At 28.3% G+C, this 23,675-nt stretch overlaps 1 protein-coding gene and 1 pseudogene across 1 annotated transcript; one reads left to right on the forward strand and one right to left on the reverse strand.

Annotated features, from left to right (window-relative positions):
• Positions 1-846: 846 nt before the first annotated feature.
• On the forward strand, positions 847-6,820 carry LOC112783238 (GDSL esterase/lipase At1g29670). Its single transcript, XM_025826083.3, has 4 exons — positions 847-1,159; positions 2,721-2,845; positions 3,481-3,723; positions 6,202-6,820. Exons 1-4 carry the CDS (start codon positions 916-918, stop codon positions 6,649-6,651), a joined length of 1,062 nt encoding a protein of 353 aa, XP_025681868.1. The 5' UTR covers positions 847-915; the 3' UTR covers positions 6,652-6,820.
• Positions 6,821-10,854: 4,034 nt separating this feature from the next.
• Positions 10,855-11,704, reverse strand: LOC112783534 (probable receptor-like protein kinase At1g11050; annotated as a pseudogene).
• Positions 11,705-23,675: the final 11,971 nt, after the last annotated feature.

Here is a 23,675-nt window from a genome sequence, read left to right on the forward strand (position 1 = left end):
AAAACTAGATGTAGATATTAGAACCAGAAAACGCAAAGAACCGAGACAATGATGTAGTTGACTTCATATAAAGTTGATAACTGAGAGTCGTTAGATGATTTGACTGATTTAACTAAATTTTCATCTAACGGCTCTCAACTATCAACTTTACGTGAAGTCGACTGCACCTAAGTTTTCGCCTTAATATATACACACGCACACAAATATTATTAATTAATCAAAGTGTGATAACTTGCCAAACCTGCTGCATGTGTCTTCGTACGTCTGTCATTATTGTTGTTGAAATAACACACATCTTGCAAATTAAACAAATGATTTAACTAATTCCTGCAATCCAATGCTGAAAAGTCAAAATTGCCACCCCACTACCCATCTATCAAGTATGAACTTTGCAATAATTTAATTTTTGCATGCTATTATTGAATAATCAAAATTTTAATTTCTTTGTAACTTTTTTTCCACCTTGAGATAAATTAAAGCTAATTGAAGGAAGATCATAGAGGATGCGTATATACAAACATAATTAAACATTGCAAATGTGACTTTGTCATTTCAATTTATTTATTGTAATAAGAAAGAGGGAATATAAAAAATTAAAAATAGTGCGTCTGCACGAAAATATAAATATATGAGAAATATTGCTTCTACACCAAAATCAGTCACTAAAATCAGCCACCAATATATTTGTATATAAATATATATATATGGTTTAATTTATTTTCAATGTGTATTTGTATTTCAACATGTATTTTATACTAGTGACTGACTTTAATAGCTGATTTTGGTGTACACGTAGCATAACCGTACCCTATATATATACACGTATAGTAGTAGTAGTATAAATAATACAGAAGTTTTAGCTCCTCTATCCTCATTAATATTAGCGTCTTCATAGATCAGAGAATAACAGAAGAGATGGTTTGCACGAAGACATGGTTGGTTGTGACAACTCATGTTGTTGCTGTTATTGTTGTGTTGGTGAATGGGGAATCTCAAGTGCCAGGGTTATATATATTTGGAGATTCATTAGCAGACAATGGAAACAACAATAATCTTCCAACAAATGCTAAAGCAAATTACACACCATATGGCATCGACTTCCCAAATAGAACCGCAACTGGAAGATTCACAAATGGTCTTACCATAATTGATATAATTGGTAATGCTATTTCTCTCATCCTTCTTTTTTTTTAAAGGGTATGTTAATGTTTCATTTCTATGTTGTAATCTTTTATTTTTTATTATTATATATGGTAAAAAAATATTCTTTTGTGTGCCAATAATTTAGATCAAATAAGAAAGAAGTATAAAATTGAAAGCATTTTTAAATATTAGATATAAAAAAATATGTATTAGGAACAAATTTAAAACCACTTCAATATTTAGGATAAGAATAAAAGAAAATTCTAGAAGCCAATATTTCTAGTGAAAAAATAGAAAATTGATTAATATTATCTCAAATAAGATGATTACAAAAAATATTAATAATTTAATATTTTTAAAATAATGTTTTTTTAGCTTTTATCTTCTTTTGTAAGTAATTGTTAGAATATATTTTAGAATTAACAAATACTATATAATTCTTTGAAATATATTAATACATAATTTCCTAAACGATTATGTTACATATACATTACATTCAATTACTAATATAAAATATGTGTTAAAATATAAATATACATTAAAAATAAATTAAATTATACATATATTTATATATAAATACATTAATGGTTGATTTTAGGCTATGTTTGGTTGGAAAGAAAGAAATAGAGATGAAGGAAATAGAAAGGAAAGAAAGGAAAGAAAAAAAATTGAGTGAATTTTTATTTTTCTTAGATGTATTTGGATAAAAGAAAAATAAGAAGGAAAGTAATGTTATAAAAAGATAATTTTATCCTTATATTATAAATGATATAGAAAAAAGTAAAGAGGTAATATTAGAAGTAGAGAGAGATTTAATTTTCCCTCCATTTTCTCTCTATTGTTGGAAGAAAAAAAAAATTGGTGGATCCCACGAATATTTTTCTATCCATTTTCCTTCCTCTTCCATTTCTCTCCTCAACCGAACAAAGGAAAATAACTATTTTCCTTCTTATTTCTTTTCCTCCATTTATCTTCCTTCCATTTTCACCTCAAACAAATTAGTGTCTAATTTTAATGTATAAATAATATTTTTATTCCCTAAAATATATTCTAAGAATGATTTTCTTTCTTAAAGCACTTAAAGCGTTAAATGATAATCAAAATGATATTTATATATTAAAATTAATCACCAAATTAGTCATTAAATATTTATATATAAATATATGTATAATTTAATTTATTTTTAATATATTATATATTTTAATATATATTCTGCTATAATATATAACTGATTTTAATAGATTTAAATATACACCTAATTCACTTCTTGCTTATTACACAAAGAATTCCGTTAGAGAATGAACGGAATATTTGTATAAATAAATTTCTACACATAAATTTTTACTTTGCACGTAATATACTCCATTGGCTCCCATACTTCCTCTTATTACAGGTGAATTTCTACTTTGCACGTAATCTTTTGTCACATACACAAAGACATCATCATCATCATGGTATATTGGTATAGGCTTTTAAAACAAATAAAGCCCCCATAGGCCCATAAAATCGAGGTTTATTTGGTCCTACAATAACTATATATTATATAATATTTACCATGAATAATAATAATAATGCAGGCTTCCTTCTGGGATTTAAGGATTTCATCCCACCCTTTGCAAACACAAGCGGTTATGACATTTTTAAAGGCGTCAACTATGCATCCGGTGCTGCTGGAATTCGTTTTGAGAGCGGCAGGCAACTGGTTCGTTCCTACACGCTATATTTGACTTCAATTTTGGTGTTATTATAGGAGAATGTTACGTAAATAATGACCATCTTGAATAACATGAACAATCACCAATCAAATAAAAATACACTACACCATAATTTAATGTTACTAATTAAATTTAAGATTAATTTACTCTTTTAACCGTATTAATTCACATTGTTCACACATTGTTCAAAAATATTGTTGGTTACGTATACTTTTCCTTATAATAATATACATATATTTATATAAAATTAGAATAAGTATTATTGAAGGTAAAAACTCAGGTACAGTCGATTTCACGTGAAGTTGATGTTTGAGAGACGTTCGATGATTTTGTTAGAAACAAGAGACTGAGAGAATAATATGAAAAGTGTATTATTGAGTTGTGTTCAAAAGTACAATATACAAGAGGTATTTATAGCTGCTAAATGAATCAGAGTAATAAAGGCATAGAATCCTATAATTAATATACAGATATACTACATAAATATAGACGATACTAATTGATCCTAATTGATGCTAATGATTCTCTAACAGATTTGACTAAATTTTCATCTAACGGCTCTTGTATATCAACTTTGACTTCACTTGAATTTTTACCATTATTAATGAAACTGATGATGCAGGGCAGCGTTATCAGCCTGGGAGAACAGATAAGAAACCACAAAATCATTGTATCGAGAATAACTGGAAGATTGGGAAGTTATGAGAGAGCATTGGAATACCTTGGTAGGTGTTTGTATTACGTGACTATTGGAAGCAACGATTACATAAACAATTACTTTCTTCCTAACTCCTCTACCAGCGCCACATATACTCCTCAGCAATATGCCGAAGTTCTTGTTCATCAGTTATCTCTCTATGTAAAGGTATATATCTATCTCACTATCTTTTTTATTCAAATGTAGTAATAATAATACTATATTTCAAAATTTAATATCATTAAATATGCATACACATATTAAAATATAATGATTTATGTGTGTATTTTATTTTTTTTTTTATATAAAATCTGTGTGTAGATTCTGTCAGACATAAGTGTAAATTATACCGAATTTATGTGAACGTGTGTAAAAAATAATAAAATATCAAAAAAAAAAATAAAAAGATATGCATAAGAAATGGTGTCTAGCGGTGACCAATTGTTGAGCCACCAATAAATATGTGACTTTTGCGAAAGGATTACAAAAAAAAAATTTAATTATGTAATATATTTTTGAATAATTATCCAAAAACGTCTTTGAATTTTTTAATATTAAATATTTAAATTTTTTAAATTTTAAAATACACAAAATAATTTATAATATTTACTTTTTTGTTAGACAATCTAGTCTCCCTTCAATTTGATTCTTGTAATCAAAATCACTATTTTAAAATTTTTAAATATTTTTAAAAATTGTTTTGAGATTTTTAAATTCTTAAAGACAACTTTATACTTTACTCTTTGAATCAAATTGGAAAGAGACTAAGGCCCAGTTTGGGTAACTAACTTAATTAAACTCTTTTTGATAAAATAACTTAAACAATAAATGACTCTATTAAAAGTAACTTATAAATAAATTATTTTGTGTTTGGATTTTTAATTCTAAAAGTACTTATTTTAAAGAAATGTAATGAAAAGTAGAAGTATTATGAGAGAAGTCATTTTTTTTAACTTCTCTATAAGCTCCAAAATAGCTTCTTAGAAAGTTGCAATTTGGTTTTGAAAATTGTACCCGACATTAATACTACTACTTTTCATCAGTCAAAAGTTAAAAAAAGCTACTTCTAGAGTTTCCAAATGGGCCCTAAATCGTTTAATAAAAATAAAAAGTTAAAAATAGTTTTATCTATTTTAAAATCAGAGACTAAATGCCCAATGATTAATTTGGACAACTATTCTATATTTTTGTTTATATACAAGGATTTTTTTAAATTATTCATGTTAATTAAATTTATTTTTTTTACTTTTTAAAACCAAATTATTTTTATAAAAGGATTTTTATTTATTTTATTTATTTATTCTTATATGGATTTAAAATTTTAATGTTTGTAAATTTTTAGTATTTATAAATACCAACAAAAATCTATTTTAATTTTTAAATATAATTTAATTTTTGCCTACTATAATTATTGGTCTTCCCAAACCCAAAAAATCTAACTCATAATATTTCAACATCTATGAATGATGTGTTAATATCTATTTTCTCCTTATTTTTTTAGCATAAAAAATTTATTTTTTCCAAATTTCCATTTAAAATGTTTGCCTAATTATTAGCCTTTTTACTATGTTTAATACACAGTCAAAAATTTTTTAAAAAAACAAGATGTTCACAACTAATTGACAATTTTTTTTATAGTCACCATAGTCATAATAAAACAATAGGTACCACAGAAAACACGTACTATATATTAGCAAACAAAATAGTACACGTACATCATAATTATTTGCAACCCTAAGAAAAAGTTTTTGCTGGCTACAAAGTTGCCAAGCATTCAAGTAATGGACATCTACTAAAAAGATTAAAGCATTCAATTAATAGATATCGACCATAATAAAAGGTTTTTTAATTAAAAATAATGTTATAAGATCAATATAATTTATTATTTTCTGTCAATAATTAGTCACTTATTAGCTATGAAGCACGGACACTTTGCTGAGTTGCCGTGTCTGCGTATCAGACACATTTTGGACACGACACTCACCGACACTCATCTAACACGCGTGTTTGCTGTGTCCAAATCGTATCTCAATAAAAAATAAAAAATTCTTCTCTGGACACACCTAAATACCATCACGTGTCAGTGTGTCCAGTTTTATTCTTAATATATATTCTTAAAATAAATTTAGATATAGTATATATTATTATTTATTAAAACAAAAAATATTTTAAATACTTGATATAATTAAAATAAGACATTAAAAATAATTTAAAAAATTAATTTATATTTTAATATCAATAAAATATTAAAATATTATTATATTTTATCTAAAAAATACTTTATATTTTATATGTATGCATGTCCCCGTGTCATGTAAAATTTTAAAATTCGCGTGTCGGCGTGTCCCGTGTCGTATCCCGTGTCCGTGTCCGTGTCAGTGTCCGTGCATCATAGCTTATTAGTCAATAACATTAAAAATATTGAGTAAAAATATAATATTAGACTACTAATTAAAAATGTTAACTAATATAATTAAATTGATTGGTCCTTAATTAAACTTTTTGCTTTAATTAATTATTACGACTGGAAAGGTACGTACGTACCCATGCATTAGAGAAAATGACATAAAATAAATTAAAAATTTTGGTAATTATTTAATAAGATAAATAAGCTAATAAGTAATATGATGAGAGTGATTATTGCAGGATCTGCATGATGCTGGAGCTAGAAAGGTTGTAATGGTTGGGCTGGGAGCTATAGGGTGTATTCCTCGTTTTATCAATACAACAACCGGATCATGTAATAATGACTTGAATGCTGCTGCTTTCCTCTTTAATGAAAACCTGAAAGGCCTTGTTGATAGATTCAACAACAAGTCTGATGGCTCCAAATTCACCTTTGTAAACAGCACTGTTGGCGACCTTACTGACCCTTCTCTTGGTTTCATGGTCTTCACCTCCGGCTGCTGCCCGACTCGCGCAGACGGGCAGTGTGCCGAAGGTGGAGTGCCATGCAGCAACAGGAAAGAGTATATCTTCTTCGATTATTTCCATCCAACACAAGCAGTCAACACCTTATCTGCATTCGAAACATATAATGGTACAACTCCAGGATTCACTGATCCAGTGAATATCCAAACCCTCGTTCACTCTTGAATGATTCATCATCATACCTTATAGCTGAGCAGTGTTCCTTAATTACTTTAGATCAAATAAGTTCAGCCTGTTATAAGCATAGAGATTGAAGAAAAAGTGTGTTATATATCTATATGTTAATCTCATACAACAATTGATACATATAATAATCACTAATAATTCTATTAAATACATTTATGGCTAGTAGTGACGAATCCAAAAATATTTAATAATAAAGGCAAAAATAATTTAAAAAATTAACATAAATATATTTAGATATTTAAAATTTAAAAGTATATTAATTAAATTTATAATAATTTAATTAACATGTTAAAAGTATTTTTTATTTTAATATTTGTGATGTTGCGTAATATAGTTATTATTAATACTAGCGTTTTGTTGGGTATTTTATACCCATTAAATCATATTTTATTGATTATTTTTTATATAATATAAAAAAATTATAGCTAAATAATTACAAAATTATTAAAAATATAATTTGAATGGATTAACGTTGATTTTTTTTTTCAAGTTCTTATAATTGTGAGAAAAAAACAAAAAAAAATGTAAAAAAGATAAATTTATATATATATATATATATATATATATATAGATGTATACATATATAAGGACAAATACAAGTATACAATTATACAATAGGACATTATATATTTTTATGTATATTTATTATTATATTATTTTTTTTTATAATTCAGTAGGTAAATACTCCCACAACTTTGTATGTGGTTCCATCTCTACCTACTACACTAACTTTTTGCTATTCCAACTATATTTAACCTAATTCCAATCTAATCCACTAATATTATACTCTAATACAGCCTACTATATCTATCGCCTGGTCATTGTTTTCAATTGTTTGACCTCATATATAAGTAAACTTTGTATGTTGTCACAATAAAATGAATAAATATACAAGTCTATCTATATTCAAATTGGGTAATGATATATATAAGGATAAAATAATAAAATTAAATAATAAAATTAAATAAAAAAGGAAAAACACAACTGCCAAGCTTGCTTTTGGTTAATTGGAACTATATGATGAGTTAATATTTTTAGTCCTAACAATTGGGTAAGCAATTAGTTTAATCTATGATGCTCTAGTTTTAGTACATGCAAACGTAGTTCACTTTAGAAATGTCCCTGAGTTGCGCTTTCTTCTCATACTCATCTTCACGATAAGCTGAGATGATGGTGTATAACGGCCTATATACACTCTTTCTGTTTAAGCTCACATTGACATTTGATGAATACTGGAATGTTTCCACTTTCCATGGTATTTAATTAGTTCCACCTATGGTCCCATGATAGGCTTGATCAGTTGACGGATCTAGAAAATTTTGATGATAGGGGCGAAATATATATAATATGATAATGATTTTTATAATAAAAATATTATGTTTATATAAAAAAATTAGCTATCAAATTATCTACTATAAATTTATGTATAAATATATATATTATACAATTTATTTTTAATGTGTATTTTGTATTTCAAAATTTGTATTTTAAGATTTATTCTGTACAAGTGATTATTTTATATATACGTAGTATAATTGTTGTTATAATTATATTTTATTATTGTAAAATATGATTAGGTTTCAAAATATCTAATTACAAATTAAAATACTAAAATAGTAATTTAAATAATAACATATAATTTAAAATTTAATTTTTTATATTTCATATTTTAAAACTTTGACAATATAATTAAAATGTCTTTTTTGTATATATCGTTAACAATCATTTAAAACTCAACTTTCATAGAACTAGCTCTTAATGATGTTCATAGTTGAAAAAGTTCATTTAATTAGTGTAGTTATTATGAAAAAAATTAAAACTAATTTTAAAAGAAAAAATACAAATGAATAGATAATATTCTTTCGAGTCGATTTTTAAGAAAGAACATCAATCTTATTTAAATTTGAAACTTGATTATTAATTTACGTCCTGGACTCGATCCTTATATCTATTTGGCTCGAACTTGCATATTAGTACTTTATAGTTTTTGTGTGTATTAAAGATAGAATTTGAATGAAAGTGATTTTGTCATTTTGTATAAGAAAAATATTACTTGTATAATAAAATTCAGCTTTTGCTCAGTTTTTAATATTATTTAATTATTTTTAAATTAAAATATATTCTTATTTTTTAGATATATATTTATAATTAAGATTAATTTAAATTTTAAAAATTAAAATTTTTTTAATATCCTACCCACTTTATAATTAGTTATTATTTTCTTTAATATTATTTAATTATTTTTTAATTAAAATATATTCCTATTTTTTAGATACACATTTATAATTAAGATTAATTTAAATTTTAAAAACTAAATTCGCATTCAATTGTAACACATCTAAAATTATTAAGTTATACAAAAAATATTTTTGAAACACATCCAAAATCATAAATCCAAAATTTAAATTTAAACATTAAAAAATAATTGTAACACATCTAAAATTATGAAGTGATATACAAAATATTTCTAAACCACATTCAAAATCATAAAAAATTTAAACCCTTGCAGGAGCCGTAATTACCGATATAACAGTGCTAACAATTTGAGGATTGTAATTCTTTAAATTATTCTTCTACTTAAACCATTCTCCACTACAAATTAGGATGTTGTACATAGCATGCAAAATCAATGTGATTGAATAACTAATCAGATACATAAGTTAACTATGAATAACTTTCTCTTAAACACATCCAAAATACTTGAGGTCCAATTCTGACACAGAAGGATTAGCGACGCTGATGAAGAGTAGGACGAAGTGAGGCTGTGGATTAGCGAGGAGGAAGGCGATTCCAAGGACGAGCGAGGCGGACAACGGCGTTGCAGAAGAACGGCGCTGGGATGACGCGGCGGCGTTGAGGAAGAAGGCGGCGACAAGGAGGACGGCGACGCGGACGAATAATCACACGGACGGCGTGCTGCTCTCTGGATGACACGGCGGCGCCGATAAGTGGCAACGCCAAGGAGGAAGGCAGCTACGAGGAGGACGGCGGCGTGGACGAAGAAGCCCACGAATGGCGCAGCTCTATGGGATGACGGCTGGATTGGAACGAAGTTTTATGATCTCTTTTAGGGTTTTCTGCGGTGTGAGTTAATTAAAATTTTTTATTTTACTGAATTTATATCTTTGGAAGTGTATTTAAACGATAATCTGTTAATAATTAAAAATAATAAAACTGAAACAGAAATTTTAAATTTTAAATTTTAGTTTTATTATATTTAGTTTGTATTTTAGATGTGTATTTCATTTTAAAAAGATACTAAATCTATTTAGATGTGTTTGTTTTATTTTTTAATTATTGTAATAAAAGGTTGAATATTGTACAATTTTTAAAAGATACTTAGTTGAATTGTTTGTATAATTAATTTTGGGTAGAAGTGAATCTATACCAACATGATTTATGTTTGACAATTCTATATTAAAATTAATTTTGATAAAATAAATATTGTTTGAATAATATTAATTAAAATCACTTTTAGATAGATAATTAGTTAATTATTAAAAAATATAATATTAAATTATAATGTTATTTTTTTAAATTTATTTAATTCTTTTTAACATTTTTAGTATATTTTTTATATAATATTTTTTATAGTACTCTATTTTAATATATTATATTTTTTTACTATTATAATAAAATTAATATTTATTTATTAAATTAAAAATAATATATAAAAATTAATAATTTTTTAAATATTCTTTTTATAATAAAATTAATATTTATTTAATAAATTAAAAATAACATATAAAATAATATATTTTAATAATTTTTTAAATACTCTGGATCATTTTATTTGTGTTGATGTTTGCTGTGTTAGTATTTGTGGTGCTCTTTTTTTTTTTACCATAGAATCCAGCCGGAATGCAGGAGGCACACTAGTATAATATGTAATCATATTACAAATATACACAAAAGGGGATAAGAAATTGAAAAGAAAAAAATTAACATATTCATGGCACTTGTTTTAAAGGCTAATTCGAGTCTTCACATATCAAGTTCGGACTGAAATTTGTTATCCTAAAGCTACACATTTTTAATTTAGTGTAAATCTTAAATCTACATTTCTTTCTAAATCTTGCTGGTGAGTCATCGACTTAAGCGTATGTCACAATTATTTTAATCATGGGAATGGCCAAGTCAACGTAGTAAATTCACGTGGTTATCCATACATTGTGTTCGTAGTCATATTTCTTTCATAAGATGAGAGATATGGCATGGACCTTCCGCTTCTTTGTAATCCAAAGAAAAGAGAAGATCGAAACAACCAAGTGGTATCGGCCTGTCTGGCAACTCAGGAATGTCAATATCACCCTCCAACATCTTCGTTGCCTCAGCAATGGTAGGTCTAAGCGCAAAGAATCCCAACAAGAACAAACCTTTCCATGATCTTCTCTGGCCCTTCTCCCCTTATTGACTCATCAAGAATCTCTTCCGTCCGATCTGATTTTGCGAGCGTCCACGCCCAATCCGTGATCAAGACCACGTTTGAATTCGAATTAGTCGTGTCTAGTACCTTCCTCCCACTCATGATCTCTAAGATCACAATTCCGAAACTATAAACATCACTCTTCTCTGTTAATTGGCCGTATAGCGCGTACTCTGGCGCTAGATAACCGTATGTGCCAGCCACCCTTGCCCTGTTTTGCTAATCCGAAATCCGCCACTTTTGCTTTCATCTTGCTATCAAGAAGTATGTTGGTCGCTTTAATGTCGCAGTGATAAATCGGGGGTTTGATTTCGTAATGCAAATAAGCAAGTCCCTTAGCCACATCAAGAATTATGCTCTTCCTCTGTGGCCATGTTAGCCTATTAGCACCAGCAATTGGTAACTGAGGCTGTCCTTAGGCATATAATCATAAACCAGAAACCTCCTCTTACCTTTTTAAGTTATCGCTCTGTATGTTGATGTGTCCCATGGTAAGGTGTCAACGCAGTTGAGATCAAAGGGGCACGATGCTGATTCAGTACCAGATACCAAAATGGTGAAGAGGATAAGGAGGAGAAGGAGAAAGGGCGCTAATTGGGTATCCATTTTTGTAGATTTGCTACGAACAAATACTGTTTTTTTTGGGGACTCTGTATTGGATCCTTATGTGGTGCTCTTTTAACCTTTTGAGGAGGAGGCTTTATGATTCTTGAAATGCCTCCATGATGTCATGAAGATTCCATGGCCTCGCTCGGATGCATAAAGATCAAGAACTCATCATGTTCTAGCTTATTGTAGCTCATTTTGAAAGTTAATATTGAATCAACTATACCTGTATAAGTCTATGAAAAAGTTTTAAAATTTTGTTAGTTTATTAGCGTAGTTTAAAATTTAAAATTTGGTTAGTTTATTTTACTTATATATATATATATATATATATATATATATATATATATATATATATATATATATATATAATATAATTAGTTATTTTTTTTATATTTTTAATTGAATAAAAAATACAGTTAAGAGACTTTTATTTTACGTATTCTTTCAATTTTAGCACGTATTCTCTCAATTTTAGTATGTACTCTTTTAATTTTATTAATTAAGACTTGAAAAATAAGAAAATTTGTCAATGCCAAATGATATTAAAATTTCAAACAGAACAATATAACGAAAGACTTTAATATAAATTAATTAAATTTATATATTTTTAAAAATATATATTTTTAAAAATTAATCAAATTAGTTTTTATATATTTTTTATAATATTAAATTTAAAATATTTTTTGATAGCACTAATTTTAATATTATTTTTTAGACCTTAATAAACAAAATTTTCTTATATAAAATAATAAAAATAATTAAATTATTATAAAGTTATTTTGTTATTTGTATTTTAAAATTTTACATTTTTAAATTATAATTTTTTTATAGTAAATTTTTTTATTTAAACGAATTTATTAAATTATTGTTGATTATATATTTAAAAATTTAATATTTTTAAATCTATATAGTAGTTATTTTAAAATTTAAATCTTTTAAATTTTTAAAATTTTAATTTTTATTATTGTGTAATTTATATGGTAAAACTCAATAATTAAAAAATCGATTTGTGAAATCACTTGTTGAATCTTAATATTTTAATATAATTTTTTTTAAAATAACTATATTTATTTAATAAGATCTAAAAGACTAAAATATTTAAAATAATTACTATATTTATTTAGTAAAATTCAAAATATTAAAACTAGTTATATACTTTGTCACACTGACCCATTTACACGTTTTGGAGGTTAAGCTTTTTTCTTTTCCTATTTTTTTATTATTAGGCACAGTAAATTATCGTTTCCTTAGTTTCTTGATGAGATATTTATTATATATATTTTGTTTGTTTGTTTTAAGATTTAGGGTTTATGATTTTCTAGGATTTTTTTAGGGTACTTAGAGTTTTTTAGAATTTTCTATGATTCTTTAAAGATTTTTTTGGGGTTTTTTTAGGATTTTATAAGATTTTTTTAGGTTTTTGTAGGACTTGTTAGAATTTTTTAAGATTTTTTAGTGTTTTTTAGAATTTTCTATGATTTTCTAGGATTTTTTAGGGTTTTTATAGTTTTTTAGGGTTTTTTTTAGAATTTTCTAGGATTTTTTAGAATTTTCTAGGGGTTTTTAGTGTGTTTTAGAGTTTTCTAATTTTTTTTAGGTTTTTTAGGACTTTTTAGGATTTTTTAGAATTTTCTAGGTTTTTCTTAGGGTTTTTAGGATTTTTTAGGGTTTTCTATGGTTTTCTAGTGTTTTCTATTATTTTTTAGAATTTTCTAGAATTTTTTGGACTTTTTAGAATTTTCTAAGATTTTTTAGAGCTTTTTAGGATCTTTTAGGATTTTTAGAGTTTTTTCGGTTTTCTAAGATTTTTATAGTTTTCTAAATTTTTTATAATTTTTTAGGATTTTCTAGAGTTTTTTATAGTTTGATAGGTTTTTCTAGGATTTTCTAGAGTTTTTTAGATTTTTCTAGGATTTCTTAGGGTTTTTTAGGATTTTGTAGGATTTTTTAAGGTATTTAGGGTATTTTAGGATTTTCTAGGTTTTTTTTAGGGTTTTCTTGGGCTTTTAAGAGTTTCTTAGAATTTTCTAAGATTTTCTAGGATTTTTTAGGATTTTTAGAATTTTCTAGAGTTTTTTAGGGTAATCTGATGTAAAAAGCATTGATTCATTGCATTAATGATTTGAATTTATGTGTATGATTTGTGATGTAAGGTAATATGTTCTTTTTTTTTTGTTTCTAAAATTGTTGGGAATGATTCAAGAACAATTTGATCATGGTGATGAGATTTGCGGAACTATTGTAAATGTCAGGAATAGGCCGGAGAAAATTGCTCTTTGAACTAAGAATATTACAAATGAAGCTGCTCAAGTTTTGAATTAGCTCTTTCTATCTTCTAAAAATTGAGTATATTGCTAGTTGTTAATTATAATTTACTAAAGAAAAAGTTCAAATGTGTTTATATATGAACGGCATACCTAATAATGAACTTGCTAAGCTGTTTGATATTGAGTGCAAATAAATAACATAATTATGTTATTTACAGTGACGGTTAGAAATTGTGATGTGAAAACCATTTATTCATTGCATTGATGAATTGAATTTATGTGTATGATTCGTGACGTGAGCTAATAATATGTTCTCTTTTTTGTTTTTTGTTTTTTGTTTTTAAAGTTGTTGGCAATAATTGGGAATAGGCAGAAAAAAATTGCCTCCGCTAAATCTAAGCAAGCAGCTTAAGGCAGCTCCAAGAGACCCATTTACATGTTCTGTATGTCAAGCTTTTTTTTTTCCTATTTTTTTTTAATTATTATTGAGCACAGTAAAAATTATCTTTTCCTTAGTTTCTTGATGAGATATTTATTATATATATATATTTTACTTGTTTGTTTTAGGGTTTAGAAGTTTCTATGATTTTTTAGGATAGTTAGAGTTTTTTAAGAATTTCTAGGATTCTTTTAGGATTTTTTGGAGATTTTTTAAGGGTTTTTTAAGGTTTTGTTAGGGTTTTTTAGGATTTTTTTTAGTGATTTTTAGGATTTTATAAGGTTTTTTAGAATTTTCTAAGATTTTTTAGAATTTCTTAGGGTTTTCTAGGATTTTTTAGAATTTTCTATGATTTTTTAGGATTTTCTAGGACTCTTTAGGATTTTTTAGAATTTTATAGATTTTTCTTGGATTTTCTAGGATTTTTTAGGATTTTCTATGGTATTCTAGTATTGTTTAGGATTTTCTAAAATTTTTAGAATTTTTTAGAGTTTTCTAGGATTTTTTAGGATTTTTAGAGTTTTCTAGGTTTCCTAAGATTTTTATAGTTTTCAAATTTTTTTAATGGTTTATTAGAATTTTCTAGAGTTTTTTAGGTTTGTCTAGGGTTTGTTAGGATACTTAGAGTTTTTTAGTATTTTCTAGGGATTTTTAGGATTTTTTAGGATTTTCTAGGATTTTTTAGGTTTTTCTAGGATTTCTTATGGTTTTCTAGGATTTTGTAGGATTTTTTAGGGTATTTAGGTTTTTTTTAGGATATTTTAGGTTTTTTAAGGTTTTCTAAGGTTTATTAGGGTGTTTAGAATTTTCTAGGATTTTTTAGAGTTTTTAGGATTATCTAGGGTCTTTTAGGATTTTTTAGAATTTTTTACGGTTTTTAGAATTTTCTAGAATTTTTTAGGGTAATGTGATGTGAAAACCAATTGATTCATTGCATTGATAATTTGAATTTATGTGTATGATTTGTGATGTGAGCTAATATGTTCTTTTTTTTATTTTTTATTTCTAAAGTTGTTGAGAATGATTGGAGAACAATTTGGTCATGGTGATGAGATTTGCAGAACTATTGTAAATGTCAGGAATAGATAGGAGAAAATTGCTCTTTGGATTAAGAATGTTACAAATGAAGCTGCTCAAGTTTTGAATTAGGTCTTTCTATCTTCTAAAAATTGAGTATATTATTAGTTGTTAATTGTAATTTACTAAAGAAAAAGTTCAAATGTGTTTATATGTAAATGACATACCTAATAATGGACTTGTTAAGCTGTTTGATATTGAGTGCAAATAAACAACATAATTCAGTTATTTACAGTGACGGATAAAGATTGTGATGTGAAAATCATTTATTCATTGCATTAATGAATTGAATTTATATGTATGATTCGTGATGTAAGTTAACATGTTCTCTTTTTTGTTTTTTGTTTCTAAAGTTGTTGGCAATGATTGGGAATAGGAAGGAGAAAATTGCGTCCGCTAAGTTCAAGCAAGCAGTTTGGGGCAGCTCCAAAAGACCTATTTACACGTTCTAAAGGTCAAGCTTTTTTCTTTTTCTATTTTTTTATTATTGGGAAAATAAAAAATTGTCTTTTCCTTAGTTTCTTGATGAGATATTTATTATATATATATTTTGCTTGTTTGTTTTTTGGTTTAGGGTTTAGAATTTTTTAGGATTTTTTTAGGGTATTTAGAGTTTTTTAGAATTTTCTAGAATTCTTTTAGGATTTTTTTGGGATTTTTTGGGATTTTCTAAGGTTTTTCTAGGAGTTATTAAGATTTTTTTAAGAATTTTTTAGTATTTTTTTAGATTTTTCTAGGATTTTCTAGGGTTTTTATGGTTTTCTAGGGTTTTTTAGAGTTTTCTAGGATTTTTTAGAATTTTCTAGAGTTTTCTAGGATTTTTTTAGGGTTTTCTAGGACTTTTTAGGATTTTTTAGAATTTTCTAGAATTTTTTAAAATTTTCTAGGATTTTGTAGAGTTTTCTAGGGTCTTTTAGAGTTTTTAGAATTTTTTAATATTTTTATGATCTTTTAAGTTTTTTATGATTTTCTAAGATTTTCTAAAGTTTTTTAGGTTTTTCTAGGATTTTTTAAGGTTTTTTTAGGATTTCTTAAGATTTTCTAAGGGTTTTTCAGATTTTTTAGGATTTATTAGGATTTCTTAGGATTTTTTATGATTTTTAGAGTTTTTTAGGATAATGTTATGTGAAAATCATTGATTCATTATATTGATGATTTGAATTTATGTGTATGATTTGTGATGTAAGTTAATATGTTTTTTTTTTGTTTGTTTCTAACGTTGTTGGGAATGATTGGAGAACAATTTGATCATGGTGATGAAATTTACAGAATTATTATAAATATCAGGAATAGGCAAGAGAAAATTGCTCTTTGGACTAAGAATGCTACAAATGAAGCTGCTCAAGTTTTGAGTTAGTTCTTTCTATCTTCTAAAAATTGAGTATATTACTAGTTGTTAATTATAATTTACTAAAGAAAAAATTCAAATATGTTTATATGTGAATGTCATACTTAATAATGGACTTGCTAAGCTATTTGATATTGAGTGCAAATAAATAATATAATTCGATAAAAATTGTGATGTGAAAACTATTTATTCATTGCATTAATGAATTGAATTTATGTGTATGATTCATGATGTGAGCTAATATGTTCTCTTTTTTGTTTTTTGTTTTTTGTTTCTAAAGTTGTTGGCAATAATTGGGAATAGACAGGAAAAAATTGCTTTCGCTAAGTCCAAGCAAGCAGTTTGGGGCAACTCCAAGAGACCCATTTACACGTTCTAGAAATCAAGCTTTTTTCTTTTTCTATTTTTTTATTATTGGTACAGTAAAAAATTGTCCTTTCCTTAGTTTTTTGATGAGATATTTATTATATATATTTTGCTTGTTTATTTTATATTTTGTGTAGGTATCAGCATATCTCTGTATTCGCAAAAATAAAAAAAAATAAATAAATTTTTTTTATGTTTTATTTTAACTAGTAATTATTGTATATGTTGTGTTATTTTAATTTATTATTTAAGAAAAGTATGTTTAATATTATTTTAAAAGTAAAAATATTTAAAAGAATAAAAAAAAATTATTGATATTTTTTTAATAAAAATAAATTTTAAAAATATTTTTGTATTTTACGTATATATCCGATATTCGTGTGATCGGATCCAAATTTAAAGAAAGTGGATATTAAATCCCTAATGGCCACAGCCTGAAAATAAAGATAATACCTAAGGCCCATATAATATCCACCGGACTCTCAGACCAAAAATAAAACATATTGGGAAAACAAATGAATTATTTTTCTTTAGAGCAAAACCAAACACTACTACATAGAGGGGTGGGACGAGGGAGACGTGTTATACCATGACAAAAACTAACTCAGACCACAAAAAATATATATATAAAAAGATAAAATAATACCAAAAAAAAAAAAAGGGAAAAACACAACTACCAAGCTTGCTTTTGGTTAATTGGAACTATATGCATATATGGCAAACGATTTTTCACTATCCACCTTAACAAAACAGAGTTTTAGAAACAAATTTAGAATACTTGTTAAGAGAATAAAATACAAAATTTAAAATTTTTAACATATATTAATACATTACTAAAAAACATATATTTTATATTCAAGCTAATTGTATTAATATCCTAGTTGAGTGAAGGTAAAATAATGAGGTGAAAGGAAGCAAGCAATGATAAAAGAGGTTATGGTGTCACAAAAACACAAATCACAATGTTTTAGCCCCAAAATTCTTAGATGCTTTGAATATTTTTATTCTGATGAGTTAATTATCTTATACGTTAGTATTATCAGCTTATCATTATTTTTAGTTTAAGTTTTAAAATATTAATAAAATAAAAGTTGATTTCAAAGTGATAACATAAATAATACGGAATAAAAATACAAGAAATTTTCATATGATCCCACAGAGCAGAGCATCTTACTGTTCACCACTAATAGACAATTGCAACTGTCCCCCTTTCTTTTTCTACTCTTCACGTTCATTATTACAACAGATTATATTCAAGATTCTATCATTTTCTCTCCTTATTATGGCAATGGCAATGTAGAACAGATCAAAATCTGATGTTGAATTTAAGCTTAAGAGATATCTCTTCTAAGTCTCGATTGGAACTTTGATTCCATGTAGTAATAATTAAAAGTTAACATCACATTAAAAATGCAACAAAAAACTGAAATATTTAAAATATGGAAAAGTATATGGAACACTTCTAAATTAGCAAAAAATGGAATAACTTAATTAATTATAAATATAGTAATTAGTTTTATTTATTTATGATTTAAATTGCATCGTGAATCACAGAAACTGATTCAATTAGCTTCCGTCTCTTCACACTTCTTCTCTCTCCAAATGCCTAAAACATGATAAATCAGAAAACAAATTCAAAACCATCTAATTTACAAAGAAAAAAAATATTCTAATGCCTAGTATAAGCATTATTCACATCAAAATTTTGAATTCACGCAAAAATATTTAGCTAATTTTTTGCTGGAACCATTTCGGTTCCTAGCATTATTGTGAAAGTATTATTCCTGAGCTTAACAGAGTCTAATTAAGGAATAATACTTTTATTTGTTAATTGAATATTAGAGCACATGTTTCACTCTGTTCTCGTGGAGTCTATAGAAGAAGTGAGAAAGTTAGGTAGCATTAGCATGAATGGTGCATGCATTATTGGATACTAGCTAGTGTGGGTCATATGATGTTGCAAACTTGTGATTCAGAAAAGGAGATGATAGATTCATATATAGCGTGCTATAGTGCCATGGTAGAACTTTTCAGACGAAAGCAAACAAATCTCATCAATTAATGGGCCATGTTTCACAGCTTAGCAAAATCTCTCTCACCTTTGTAAATTATTTCAATCATATCACTTCAATTATTATTTAAGTTGTTCGAATAGTTAACTCACTTATTTATTTAAATAAATATAAAAATTTAAACTTATCTCAATTAAAATTTCAATTTACAATAAATTAGCTTTGGACATGTGAGACACAAAGATACTGTGAACAAAAGAAAACTTACCTTTTTTTTACACTATCCATATGAAGGACAAATTAGATACCAAAATCACTTAATGGATTGCCTTTTTATTTTTTAAAAGAAAAATATTACCTATTCTTTAATATTACGTGAGAGAGATTAAAAAAATAAAAAGAAAAAAAAACTGAAATTTATATCAAATGACTCCAATTCTGATCTCTCTATATATGTAAGTAGAAAGTATACATTGGTTGCTATATTATTATCCGATAAATTCATTTTGTTTTTTATAGAGACACAATAATTGAAACATAATGTTACTAAAATAATGAATCGGTGTACGTTGTTACTAACTGTTAAATAAATAAGGAAAAGTATAGGTAACTAACATGATTTTTGAACAATGTGTAAACAATGTGAATTAATAAGGTTAAAAAAAATAAATTTAATTAGTAGTATTAAATTAGAGTGTAGTGTATTTTCATTTGATTGGTGGTTGTTTATGTTATTCAAAATTTTCATTGTTCCACTAGCACTCCCCAATAAATAAATACCAAATATAAATATGTGTGGACTAAGAATCTCCGACATCAATATGTGGTCAAGCTAAAAGTAAGTTTTAAGATTATAAAAATCTAATGGTTATTAAATCGATAAAATTAAAGAATTAAAAGTTTAATTAAAAGATAAATTAAATATCATAAAATAATATAATTATATGTAAAATATATTTTTTTTGAACAAAAAAAGTTTAACACACTAAAGTGGAGCAAATAGGAAATGAAGACAATAACAAAAACAAGAACATAAACACGGTATAAAGAATCTAATCTGTTGTCATCTCCGTCATTGCCATCAATAACCAAACGGATCAACCCCGCACCATTCCCTATAACTCAAAAATGATCTATTCTTAATAGCATCAACTCCTGTCACAGAGTTCTGGAAAATTCTGCGATTCCGTTCGAGCCAAATGTTCCAGACAACTGCAAAGAATCCTACCAACCACTTCTTTTGCTCAGAGTTACCACCAGGCATTTCAGTCCAACTCTCAAACAGCTCTTTGACCGTCCCTGGAATTGTTCAAGCTCTATCAGCACTTGTCAACCTCGCGCACCACACATGCCATGTAAACTCACAGCCAAGAAACAGATGATGCACAAATTCTATATCATTTTTACACAAAACATAAATATTATCACTATAATGTATAATTCCTAGTCTACTCAGTCTCTCTTTAGTGTTGACTTTGCCTACTAAGACGAACCATGCAAACAGTTCGACTCTTGGAGGGACCAATCCTCTCCATATGGTATTAGTGAAGCTATAGCTTGTGATGTCCTTCGAAAGAGTCTCTTTCTGCAGCATCTGCATAAAGGAAATAGTAGAAAAAATACCTGTCCTGTTAAATTTTCATATAATTGTATCCTCTCTATCAGATGCTAGTCTGACTAGTCGTAATCTGTCATGGAGTTGATTGAGTAACTCTAGCTCCCATTGGAATAATTTTCTCCTCCACTGAAAGTTTCATATCCACTCTAACCCATCCCAAAACCCACAGTCTCCTATGACAGATCCTTGTTGATTTGAAACAGAGAAGAGTCTTGAAAAACTACCTTTCAAAGAGCCACCTTATAACCAATCATCCTGCCAGAATCTAATACGTCTGCCATTTCCCAACTCCATAGACAAACTACTTATCATCATATCTCTTACCTCTTGTTCTCTAATATTAAGTTGGCAAATATCTTTTCACGGGCCACCTCTTGATGGTAAAGGCTGTTTTGACAACATTACAGATGGGTTCAGCTAATTACAAGAACAAATCACCTTCTTCCACAACGGGAAATCTTCCTTCGAAAAGCGCCACCACCACTTGAAGAGAAGCGATACATTTCTGATTAAAGCATCCCCACCCCTAAACTGCCCAAATTTTTCGGAGCTTGCACCAATTCTCATTTCACAAGAGGTATACCATTACTCCCATCATCTTTACTCCATAAAAACCTTCTTTGTAACCCTATAATCTTTTCTGCAACCGCCTTTGCCATTTTATACAAGCTTAAGTAGTATACTGGCAAGCTATTGAGAACAGACTTTATGAGAACCAACTTACCAACTTTGTTGAGAGACTTCGCTTTCCATAGGCTCAGCTTATCTTCCACCTTATCAATGATTGGTTTCCAAGTTTTCACCAGCCGAGGATTTGTACCTAGAGGAATTCCCAAGTATCTGATAGGTAGAGTAGCTTCAGCACATCCCAACAAACTAAATATATTTGCCACCCATTCCTTCAGCACATCCCAGCAGAAGTCTCTTATAGTTCACTAGCGTCTTCGTTTCCTGTAGGCAAAATAATATGGTGTCATATGTAAATTGGAGATGCGACAACTCTATGTTGTCACTCCCCACCAACAATGGAGAAATGCGGCCATTCCTGACTGCCTTACCCACCATCCTGTGCAAGACGTCCACGACAAGAACGAACAGAAAAGGAGAAAGAAGATCTCCTTGTCCAAGACCTCTCTCCATCTTGAACGGCTTGGATGGTGACCCATTAATCAACACTGACATAGACGCTGTAGTCACACATTCCTTCACCCAAGTCCTCCATCTAAGACCAAAACTCATCTACTGTAGCACAATATCCACAAAACTCCATCTCACACTGTCGTACGCTTTCTGAAAGTCCAATTTGATAATTGCCGTCTGCTTCTTGCGCAATTTCAGCCAATGGACCGTCTCACAAGCAATGAGAGCACCATCGTGTATTTTGCGATCTTTTACAAACGCATACTGAGTCTCTCCTACTAAGCCTGGCATCACTGGACGCATCCGTCTCACCAGTACTTTGGATATCACCTTATAGACACACCCAACCATACTAATCGGCCTTAGGTCTTTGATTTCCTTTGCTCCCACAAATTTTGGAGCTAATGCTACCCATGTTATATTCACGTCCGTTAGTAGCTTTGCACTTTGGAAGAATCCCAACACAGCTATAATAAATTCTTGACCAATCTCATCCCAACATTTCTTTATGAAGTTCATATTGTATCCATCACTACCTGGCACTTTGCTGGACTCACAATTCCAAATTGCCTCTCGTATCTCTTCCGGTGATGGCATCACCTCTAACAATGCTGCATCGTCGTCATCAATCTGTTTTACCAACCCATCCCGGATCTCAATCATAGGAGCAAATTCATGCCGATACAGATCTTTATAAAATCCTGTAATAGCAAGTTTTATTCTGGCCTGGTTCCTCACTAATCTGCCATTAATTACTAGATAATCGATTTTGTTGTTCCTCCTTCTAGCCGACGCCAGGTTATGGAAGTATCTAGTGTTCTTGTCCATATCTCTAGCATGTTGAGAGCGAGACATCTACTTCCAATGGATCTCCTTTCTGGCATACCACTTCGCGTAACAAGTCACAAGAGCCTTCCGTCTGGCCTCCACTGTTCCGTCATAGCTACCAGCACTAACCATATCATCAATCTTCTTAATCTCCTCCTCGAACTTCTTTATCCTGTCATCCATGCCGCCAAAATTTTCCTTATGCCATCTCCTCAGCAGTATCGTCAAGGCCTGCAACTTATTAGTGAACTGAGCCTCACCCAAATTCCGCCACTCATCCTTCACCATTCTCGGAAACCCTTCATGTGTAAACCAGGAATCCAAGCTTCGAAAAGGTCTTGGACCCGCACTCAATCTTGTATCTTCTAGAATCAACGGACAATGATCCGATAGACCTCTTGGTCCCCCTTTCAATCAAGTATCTAGAAACTCCTCAAGCCACTCCATACTAACCAGAATCCTATCAATGCGGCTACAAGAACAACCTCAAAACTATGTGAACTGCCGATCAGTTAACGGTAAATTCACTAACTGTAAATCTAGCACCCATTCCTTAAAATCTTCCGCCATAGCCGGCAAACTAACAGCGCCTTTCCTTTCCTCCAACCTTAGTATCTCGTTGAAGTCCCCATGAAATAAAACGGATCTTGATTGACATAAGCTCACAATGTAGCTTAACTCCTCCCACATCATCAGTTTCTCCCTTCGCGTATGTGCTCCATACACCAAGCAGAATGCACAGTTCAAGTCATTTTTTGTCAACAAACCTTCAACGCATAGCCAACCATCCCCTTTATAGCAGTTCGACCGTTTAAACAACAAGTCATCCCACATTAACAATAGGTCGCCAGACGCACCTACTGATTCTACATA

The sequence above is a fragment of the Arachis hypogaea genome, chromosome 20 (assembly GCF_003086295.3).
Source record: "Arachis hypogaea cultivar Tifrunner chromosome 20, arahy.Tifrunner.gnm2.J5K5, whole genome shotgun sequence".
Lineage (NCBI taxonomy): Eukaryota > Viridiplantae > Streptophyta > Magnoliopsida > Fabales > Fabaceae > Arachis > Arachis hypogaea.